Source organism: Medicago truncatula, chromosome 3 (genome assembly GCF_003473485.1).
Source record: "Medicago truncatula cultivar Jemalong A17 chromosome 3, MtrunA17r5.0-ANR, whole genome shotgun sequence".
Lineage (NCBI taxonomy): Eukaryota > Viridiplantae > Streptophyta > Magnoliopsida > Fabales > Fabaceae > Medicago > Medicago truncatula.
The window spans coordinates 1,816,740-1,827,755 of record NC_053044.1 but is presented as its reverse complement, the minus strand read 5'-3'; the positions used below and the strand labels follow the sequence as shown (position 1 = coordinate 1,827,755).

The window sequence follows — 11,016 nt, the reverse complement described above, 5'->3', positions numbered from 1 at the left end:
CTTAAATTAAGTTTACATGTGTTATCATGGTTTTTGGGTGCCAAGCCATTAATTGGACTTGAACCTTTTGACCGTTGATATCTCTCTTTTTTCTTGGGAAGGGTAAAAGGAGAAAAACCCTTAAAAAATTCTAGATTCTGGGGTCGTTTTCGCTACGGGAAGGTGTTAGGCACCCGGAGCGATTATGGTACTCCATAAGAACCGTTCTCCTAAGCTTATTTCTACGCTTTATTTTTATTGCCTACTTATTGAAAGAAGTTGTATTTGAGTGAAGAATGGGGGAAGAGAAGAAGTAGAATTTGATTTTATTTCGGCTTGGAGGGGTTAAAGTCCCTTGCCTACGTACCGTTTTACGGGATCAAAACCGGCGTAGTTCTTGCTAAAAAGATTTGTTGTTTTTTTGTTTTGGTCGTTTGATTTTAAATTTTGAAAATGATTTTGAAGAAAGGGATTGAGAGGCTTCATGAGCATTAGAGTATGAAAAAGTGAGGGTTTGTTTAGTGATTTTGCAAAAAGGTCTAAATGATTAGATTTAGTTGAGAATTTTATTAAGAAAATAAAAGGTGAAAAATTGTTGGAGTTTTGACTCCATTTTTATGAAAAATATTTGAAGCGAGTTTGTTTGCATATTTTTTGGAAAAAGTGGGATTTTCTCTAAGTGTTTAAACCTAAGCATTCATCTAACCATGCAATCCTAGCCATACATCTACACATGCAATCCTAGGCATACATCTAGGGTGAGTGTGTGCGTGCCGGTGCGTCATAGTGTCCATAGTCCATATTACAAAAATTGCCTAAATACATTCTATGGCCCCTTTGCCAAGCTACAAACCAATGATAACAAATTACATCACCGAATGAATTAAAATTTGCAAAAAAAAAACATGCTAAGCTAAAGGAAGTGGAGGAGATAGTGGTGAAATGGAGAAATACTCATGAAATGAATGGAACAAAAGAAATGAGATGATTAGTAAAATAAAGCATAAAAAAAAATAGTAGAAAGGTAAACAAAATTGAATAGAATAGCAAGAGAAAAAAAAAAAGTAATGAAATGAAATAAAGTGGTAAAAATACACCTAGAATTTAGGTATAACACTCATACATGCATATGACCTATAATTTCCTCATTATAGCCATTTTTGAAAGGTTTGAATTTAAGCTATAATGTGAGGATCATAAGAGCACACACAAGCAAAGCATTATATCATATTCCTAGAGATATTTTCACACATTATTTCACATGCCAAAATACCACGATAAAAAAAATGCATCAAGAACATATATGGAATTTAATGAGCGAGAATTAAATGAGCAAGAATTAAAAGAACAAAGTAAAGAAAATAAATGCAAAAATAAGCAAATAAATTCTAAAACTTAGAGGAAAAATTAAAATGATAGGGAAATATTTTTAGAAAATTTTTTAGAACCATAAAACACCAAGAAAGTGTAAAAAAGGCATTTAAAACACAATTAAAAAGCAATTAAAAAAAAAAACTCAGCAGGATTTAATCTGGACCGTTGGATGAATCCAGAGGTCCAGATCTAGCCCCCCAAGATTACATCACAGCCATTAGATCAAAGATCAAAGGGTCCAGAAAAAAGCACCAAAGATAGTGTAAAATGCAGGAAGCACAGTGACCGTTAGATCAAAGATCTAACGGTTCAAAACAGAGAACGCACCAAATTTCGCGCAGGAGAAAATACACATGATTCAGAATCACAACGCGTTGTAGCCATTAGATCAAGGAAAGATCCAGATCGGATGGCTATTAACGCGATGGAGCGCTGAATTAATGTACACGCGCGCGTACAGGAACGGACAAAAAAGAAAGTACTATAAAAGGAGTTTTCACCAAAAAAACAACACAAGATACAACCGCTTCTCTCTCTAAGGTTTCCTAGAGAGAGAAGCTCTGAAATATGCTTCGTCTTCTCCGGTGAGCAGTGGTTTTCCGGCGCGGTGGCCGGTGGTGGCGCCGCCGCGCCGGAGTTTTAAAACTCCTCTGTTTCAAAAAAATTTTACGTCTTCTTACATCCTTTTTCTTCTACTTCTCGAATCCGAGCTTAGATTTTTCAAAAAAAATTTCAATCGGAGTAGATCTGAGTTTGAACTTTGAGGAAAAACTTTAAAAAAAAAAAAAAAAAAAGGAAGAAGAAGGAAGAGGAAAGTGAAGAAGGTTACCTTTCCGCTGTGCTTTTACGACTCTGGCTTTCCGGTTCTAGCTTTGCGGTTCCGGTTTCGTGGTTCTGGCTTTGCGATTCCGGTTTCGTGGTTCTGGCTTTGCGATTCCGGTTTCGTGGTTCTGGCTTGCTTGCGTTTCTGTTGCTTCTGCTTCGATCGCTGTTGCTTCAGCTTCGCGTGCTTGCGTTTCTGTACAGATTCGATTTTCCCTTCTTCTTCTCCCACCGTGATCGGTGCTTGAGTTCTTCACTTCTGGTGAGGAATTCGCACCTTGTATTGCGGTGGAATCGATTCAATGATGAAGATTCGTACACGAATCTCTGAGAATTGATGATGAATTTCGGTTAGGGTTCTTTGTGTTCTTGAGAATTTTTTTGTTTTGATCTAACAGAAAAGAGAGAGAAAGTGGGAATCTGTTTTTGGTGATGTGTATTGCAATGAATGGATCTGGATTATGTGGCACTGTGAACAGTATTTATAGCTGATGTGTGAGTGATTGGACCATTAGAAAGCTGACATGTGACATTGGACTGAAAAAGGAAAGTAAGGACTGAAATGAAATTAAAAACTGTTTGGACAAAAAATGCAATTTTGGGACTTCAATTGAGGGACCAAAATGCAATTAAAAATAAAATTGAATAAAAAACGTAATTTGACCAAACGTAAAGCGAAACAAAAAATAAAATTGACAAAACGGACTAAAACGAACCAATGGCTTAAATGAGGTACTTCAAAGTAACCTCTCTATGCCGAAATTTTGTGTGAAATGACCAAAATGCCCCTAGGGCTAAAAATGACCTAAACAGACTCAAATCGACTTGACACTGACTCAGATGCAGGTTTGAGATGAATCTAACAAGGTTTACTGATGAAATGTTAAAAATCAATCTGAAAAGACTCAGAGACAGACACAGGGACTAAAATGGGTTCCACTGCAGGAAATGACCAAAATACCCTTTTTGCATGGTTTTTGAAATAAAATGCAAGAAAAGTAATGCGACGTTTCAGAAAGTTCTTAAATGACTTGTAATGCAAGAAAAGACAGACAGAGGCAGTAAAATACGTTTAAAAGAGAGTTAAAGATTCAGAGTAAAATAATAGAGAATTGACAAATATCAGTGTTAGAAAAGAAATTTGGACGAGTATTTTTAGGTCCAAAATCAGGGTATAACAACATGACATACTTAAACTGAGTTTAAGGATGTACACTTAAACTCAATTTACATGAACTATTTAAATTAAGTTTACATGACCTACTTAAACTGAGTTTATGTATGTACAAGAAAAAGAAAAACATATAATCGCATAAATAAGAAAAACGCAAATTGAACCCAGAAAATGCTTAGAATTAGGGAACCCATGACAAGTAAAACATAATCGATTGAAGAACATAGCTTCCTAACCTTATTTGCTTCAAATTTTCTTTGAAATCTTGCATAGAAGGGATAGATCTGCTTGAAGAAGTATGGTTTTGGAAGAGGACAGACGGAAGAGGGGTTTTGGGATGTAACCAAGAAAGAAGGAAGAAACTTTTTAAAAATTAAATTTTATGTAAAGGTAATTTTATCGTTTTGGGGTGTAACCGGGATTACACATGATGTAATTAGAAAAACTAAAAAAAAAAATTGTGTTGAAATGAACATGAAAAACACCATAAATAAATTTTGTTAGAATTATACTTGAAAATTGTTTCACCTTTTGTTTTTTTGTCTTCCTATTTTTAATGGAGGTTTGCAACGTGGATCACCCCATTGTTTTATTTATTTCATATAATTCTTATAAAATAAATTAAAATTTAAATAGAAGATTTGATAATTTAATTGGATTTTAAAAAATAAATAAAAAACATCTAAAATATTAAAATTTCTTCATCCATTTATATATGTTTGTACCATATTCTGGTCTATTTATTACTCCCTCCGTTCTATAATAACTAAGCATGGCAATGGGGCGGATGGGGGAGTCCATCTTTACTCCATTTATCCCATTTACCATCATAGATGTGTGATATGTGGCAAAATAGAAAATCAAGGGCTGAGATTAGAAATGTTGAAAAAAGAATTTGTTTTATCAAAAACAAGGCCATGCGCTTCTTCTTCTGTCAGATATCAACTGCAATGATGACCCTTCGTCTTCCTCCTCAAACCATCATCACTTTCGTGCTTCTTAATTTCGATCAAACAGTGGAGGTTGTTGGTTGGGGCAAAATCTTAAATTATATTGCTGTTTCTTTAAATATGAACAAAATTTTAGGGTGAAACCTCGTTTTGATTCCTGAAATTATATGTTGCTGGTAGGTTAGAAAATGAAATTGAGAAATCAACAAAAATGCCATTGAAAATGTAAATTTTAGTCACACGTTATATATTTCTTGTAGCTTTTTTAGTTTTAGTTAACAAATATGGAGATTAATTTTACTTTCATAATTGATTTCTCTGGGATCAATATGATTTTATGTATTCATATTTGGATTAGAACAATTTGGGATTAATGATTTACAATTTCGGATTTATTGTTGTATGAATGGAAAGGGCAGCGTCGGCGCCGGTGAGAGGGAGAGAGAAGCACGAAAGTGACGATGGTGAGAGGAGGAAGAAGAATGGTCATGAGTGCAGTTGGTATTGACAAAAGAAGAAGAAACGCGTAGCCTTGTTTTTTATAAAACAAGTGCTTTTTTCAACCTTTTAATCCCAACCCTTGGTTTTCTATTTTGCCACATGTCACATATCCATGATAGTAAATGGGGTAAATTGAGCAAACTTAAATGGAGCAAATATGGATTCGGGGTGGGACGGGTTTTGCCTTACCCATCCCCATCCCCTACTCCAATATACTTACCCGTTACCCTACGCATACCCAACGGGGATGAGAAATTGAATCTTATCCTCGTCCCCAATGGATTCGGGTATTCATGCCTCATCCCCGCAGTGAATTAATCTTTTTAATAAAAAAAGAGTTTTTTTTTAAGCTTCAATGGTAATATTGTAATGCATTATCCAACAATTTGCGTTCATTTCAACATTTCCTTACCGAATAATTCGGTTGCTCCTTTAAGTATCAATAAAAGTTCTTATATCATGATAATTATCAAACAAAATAACATGACATATCATTATCAACCCCCTTAACAAAAACAAAAATATGGTCTTTCTACATTCGGGTAGGGTTTGTGTATGAGTTCGGGGTGGGTACATATATCCGCATTACTCGCCCTGTACCCGTATTTTAAAATCGAAGAAAACCCAAAACCATACCCAGACCCAGTCAAATCGGGGAAAATCCGTCAAATCGGGATTGGTTTGGGCAGGTACCCATGGGCACATGTTTTGTTGCCATGCCTAATAATAACTGAGCCATTCACAAAAAAAAATGTCTCAAAATAACTGAACCATTTCATTTTTCAATACAATATTAATTACTTTTTTTTTTTTCCTTTATGACCCTAATTAATATTACTTTCATCACTCCTAATTCAATATAATCACACTTTGCTTTTATGATAGTGGAGAATATACCAATACTTAACAAGAACACTTAAAACCATTTTTCTCTCTCCTTTATTTATACATTTTTCTTAGGCCAAATACCTCACTGGGTCCTTTAAGTTTCACGTTTGTTTCATATAGGTCCTTTAAGTTTCTAAGGTTTCAGATAGTCCTTTAAGTTTCAAGTTTGTTTCAAGATAGGTCCTTTCTGTCAACCTCCGTTAAGCCAAAGTTGTTATGTCTGTTAAGTCAAAGCTGATATGTCCGTTGAGTGGGTGAGGTGGTTCTCTCTGACACTTGACATCAATTTTTCCCCAACCAGATCAAATCTGACTTAACAGACATATCAACTTTGGCTTAACAGAGGTTGATAGAAATGACCTATCTAAAACAAACTCGAAACTTAAAGGACCTATCTGAAACAAACTCGAAACTTAAAGGACCTATCTGATATGTGTGAAATGAATAAATAGCTTAATATTATGGCATATTGATTAACTACCCACAACACTCATATTTTTTCCAATGAGATTACATCTTACATTTAATTTTCCTCGTATATTAATTAACTTTCTTAAAAATAATTATAAAGGGACAGTTTAAAGTTAATAATATATTATTTTTAGATAAGATGAGGACATGAGTAACAACAAGAAGATGGATTTTGACCCGAACATATGTAAGTAGATGAAAAATTATAATTTTTGGAATAAATGGACGTCTGATTGGTGGTACAAATGAATATAGATTGTACAAAACTCATAGTTTTTTAGTAACTTTTTAAATAGACATGTACAAACGGACATAAATAAATGATTTTTTTTTCTTATAATTTTTGAATAGTTTTTTTTTTTTTTTTTAATGAAAAAATTAATTAAAATTATCAAATTTTCCATTTTAATTTAATTTTTTAAAATAAAAAAGCAGAGATAAAAAAAATTGGGTGGTCCATGTTGCACATCCCCTTAAAATAAAAGGGAGACATAAAACAAATTGTGATATGGTGTTTGAATCATTTCTGGATTAGTCAGAAGACCAATCACACGTTAACACGAGACATAACTTACACCGTCTTAACGCTCTGCGTTTGAGCGAACATGTCAGCTCAAGTGCACTGTGCCACATAGAAGTGCGCCCCCGCGCGAGGATCACCTTACGTGTCCTCTATCGTCCCTAATCATACGCCGCATAATTCGGAGACGGTTATGCACAACGCGCACCTATATAAGGGCGAACTTGCTTCATCCTCAAGGCGCATGATCACTTTTCACAACACTTTCTACACACTCTTCCTCAGTTCCATTACTAACTTGAGCGTCGGAGTACTAACATGCTTGCAGACACCTTTCCTTCCACCGCAAAGACTCAATGCCTCCGTTTCAAAAACCATCACCGTCACACTAAAGCATTATTCACCACCGTTGCCACTCATCCGTTCTCCTAGAGAGATCAAATCCGTTTACAATGTTAATACTTATATTACTCTATAGACGAATAAACACAAGCGCATGTTAGCTCAATGCATGGTTGAGCAGTATGTATCACAAATTAAGTGAGCACTCATGGACACATGGCGGCTTGACATATTCTTACTTTTACAAATGGCGTGACAACAACAACTTAAAGACAATAAAAAACTTTGCAAAACTAGGGCCATTTAAATAAATCAAACTCAATATAAGGTAGCCTGATCAATTAGTATTTTCGTTTGAGGGGCAGGGAAAAAAATGATTTAATGTAAATAACTGAACTAGTACAATTAAATGTTGAGTTGAGTCCAAATGGTTATTCCACCTGAATTTTAAACTACATGCCAACCGAGTGCTAATATCTTTCAAGATTCGAGAACCTTTGGTGCGTGACGCAACTTGCAAGTCAATGAGTACAAGAGAACAAAGTGGGACTGAGCAAGTAGAACCACCTTGCACATGTACATTAAAACCGTGGGCAGCATTAATTGACCTTGAAAGTTACATTACCGGACATCAATTTTTGTACTAAATCATAGCACCTCATTGCCATTTATGGCCAGTCAAATTTGCTGGCTTGTACTTTTCATTTTCAATTTTAAAACCAAAAAAATCTTATCCTTAACTCTACTTCCCTTGTATTAATAAAGACTTCACCCACCTTTGGATTCTATACTATCTCTTCCATTTTCAAATCTCGTGTAAGAAAAATATAATGAACCTCTTCCTCACCACCACCCTTCTCATCCTAGTTACTATCTCCACCACCTTACTACCTCATAATGCATATGGTGCCAAATGTGACCCAGATGATGAATCAGGTCTATTAGCCTTCAAATCCGGCATCAAATCTGACCCGACATCCATGCTCAAGTCATGGATACCGGGTACAAATTGTTGCACATGGGTAGGTGTAGGGTGTCTGGACAACAAACGGGTGACAAGTTTATCTTTAACCGGTGACACTGAAAATCCTAAAAGCTTCTTGTCAGGTACAATCTCACCATCACTCTCAAAACTCAAATTCCTTGATGGAATCTACTTGATAAACCTCCTCAAAATTTCTGGTCCATTTCCTGATTTTCTTTTCAAGCTACCAAATCTCAAATACATCTACATTGAGAATAACACATTATCTGGTCCAATACCCCAAAACATAGGCAGCATGAACCAATTAGAAGCATTTAGTCTACAAGAAAACAAATTCACAGGACCAATTCCTAGTTCAATATCTGCATTGACTAAATTAACTCAGTTAAAACTAGGTAACAATTTTCTCACAGGAACCATTCCAGTATCCCTTAAAAACCTAACAAATCTCACATACCTTAGTCTCCAAGGAAACCAACTTAGTGGTAACATACCTGATATTTTCACTTCCTTAAAAAACCTTATTATTCTCCAACTTTCTCACAACAAATTTTCCGGGAATATTCCACTTTCAATTTCATCTCTATATCCAACCCTAAGGTACCTTGAGCTAGGGCACAATTCACTTTCCGGGAAAATCCCAGATTTTCTAGGAAAATTTAAAGCACTTGATACATTAGATCTCTCTAAAAACCAATTTAAAGGAACCGTGCCAAAGAGTTTTGCAAACCTAACAAAAATCTTCAACCTTGATCTCTCAGACAATTTTCTCGTTGATCCATTTCCTGTAATGAATGTGAAAGGCATAGAATCATTAGACTTATCAAGAAACATGTTTCATTTGAAGGAAATTCCAAAATGGGTTGCTACATCTCCAATTATTTACTCCTTGAAGCTTGCACATTGTGGCATAAAGATGAAACTTGATGATTGGAAGCCTTTGGAAACATTTTTCTATGACTATATTGATCTTTCTGGGAATGAGATTTCAGGTAGTGCTGTTGGTTTGTTGAATAAGACTGAGTATTTGATTGAGTTTCGTGGTTCAGAGAATTTGTTGAAGTTTGATTTGGAGAGTTTAAAGTTTGGAAATAGGTTGAAGTATTTGGATTTGTCACATAATTTGGTGTTTGGAAAAGTGACAAAGAGTGTTGTTGGGATTCAAAAGTTGAATGTTAGTTATAATCGTCTTTGTGGTGAAATTCCTAAGAATAATTTTCCTGCAAGTGTTTTTGTTGGAAATGATTGTTTGTGTGGTCCTCCTTTGATGCCTTGCAAAGTGTAGTGTTTTTGTTATTAGAATTTAATGGAATCACACGATTCAACATTTCAACTAGTTGCACCACGATGAGGTGATATATTGTCTACTATTTAGCTAAGTTATTTAAGCGATTATATTGTAATTTCATCTTGTTTAAATGCTTTAAAGTATTTATATTGTGCAATAATTTATAGGTCTTGTCAATTCGGTGTTCAATTAAGGGTAAGCTTGGTAAGCAAAACATGATAAACTAGTTCATACTAATGTGTGCCTCTCTATATGGTCTTACGTTTGATTTTTTCCAATATCAATTTCAGTGAATTAATTTATCTTTTTTCAAAAAATTAAAAATAGTTTATTCTGATAATTTATACCTTTTAAGTTTATCCATACTTATCTTTTGTAAAAAATGTTCTTAATTAGTCAAATTACCTTTTTTATTTAGTAAATTTTTCATATATTTTAGACACAAAATCATATACTCCATTAAGCTTTAGACACAAAATCATATACTCCATTAAGCTAATGTAATAATTTTATTTGATATTTTTCTTATTGATAATAAAGTCATACAATTTAATATTTGTTGTGATAATATTAATTTTAGATAATACTTCATTAATTTTAGTAGAATATGAGACTTTTTTTATCAACTATTTTTTTATCACTAATATAATATGAAGCCTTATATCAAGTAAATTTCTTCATAATTTTTTAGGCTTACGGCGATTGCTTTTATAACACCCTAAATCCCAAAATAATGTACTTGATATTTGCAAAATTTAAGTCACTATAAATCGTTAAAATTGCAGATTTTCAAAAACTTTTTTAAATAAGGACATCTCAATTCATTCATACGGTTCGTAATAGATTATATAAAAAGTTAATAATAAAAAAATTTGACTTTCTGACTAACACTTAAAACTTACAAGGTTTTACAAATTTTGATTACAAGTATTGAACTAAAATATAATAAGTTAATCCCAACCCGATGTTACCTATCATCAGAGTGGACCATTTTTCCATAATAAGAGATGACATAAGACAAGTCTTCATAAAAGTTATGTACTTAACTCTATGACTCATAACCTATAGAATTGCGATTTCGCAACTGCAAGACCAAGCCAGTAAACACAAACAACGAAGGGGTGAGTTTCGAGAACATGTAATAGTATAAAATAAATGAGAAGAACATACAAGAAATTAAGTCAAAACAGTATCACATTACAAACATAATATTCAAAACCTTAAAGAATATACTATTTCAGCTCAATTCACATTAGTAAAAAAGAAAAATCATTACAACATAAAAATCAAAATCTTCACAAACACAATGTTACAAGTCAATCCAAAATAGTTACCAAAATGTTACTCACGAATAACGATCAAGGCAATCAAAAAACAAAATCTCACGAGCTAATCAAAACACATTCATAATATGAATGTCACAATTCAAACGATAGTAAAAATAGTCACAATTGACATTCAAGACAATCAAGAATATAATTTCATGAGGTAAGCAACATCATTCATAAATCATAATAGAACACATCACAATTCGAACAATGATATGCATGCTCTTAGACTCTAGACATCTCTTTCTTTGGTACCATTCTACTCCGAAGTACTTGGTTAGGAGGTCGATAGTACTATGTCACCACGTGGATGGACGAACAATTAAAAAATGGTCGAGTCCTCATGGACTATTCAAGGTTGACCGAGTCAGACTATTCAAAGTTGGCCGAGTAC

The 11,016-nt window shown here is 33.9% G+C and overlaps 1 protein-coding gene across 1 annotated transcript; it reads left to right on the top strand.

Annotated features, from left to right (window-relative positions):
* Positions 1-7,768: 7,768 nt before the first annotated feature.
* Positions 7,769-9,520, top strand: LOC11415233 (MDIS1-interacting receptor like kinase 2). Its single transcript, XM_003598208.4, has one exon. It carries the CDS (start codon positions 7,852-7,854, stop codon positions 9,289-9,291), a length of 1,440 nt encoding a protein of 479 aa, XP_003598256.1. The 5' UTR covers positions 7,769-7,851; the 3' UTR covers positions 9,292-9,520.
* Positions 9,521-11,016: the final 1,496 nt, after the last annotated feature.

What these genes read in the sequence shown, in the direction of transcription:
- LOC11415233 (XM_003598208.4), top strand. Translation starts at nt 7,852, where the DNA reads ATGAACCTCTTCCTCACCACCACCCTTCTCATCCTAGTTACTATCTCC.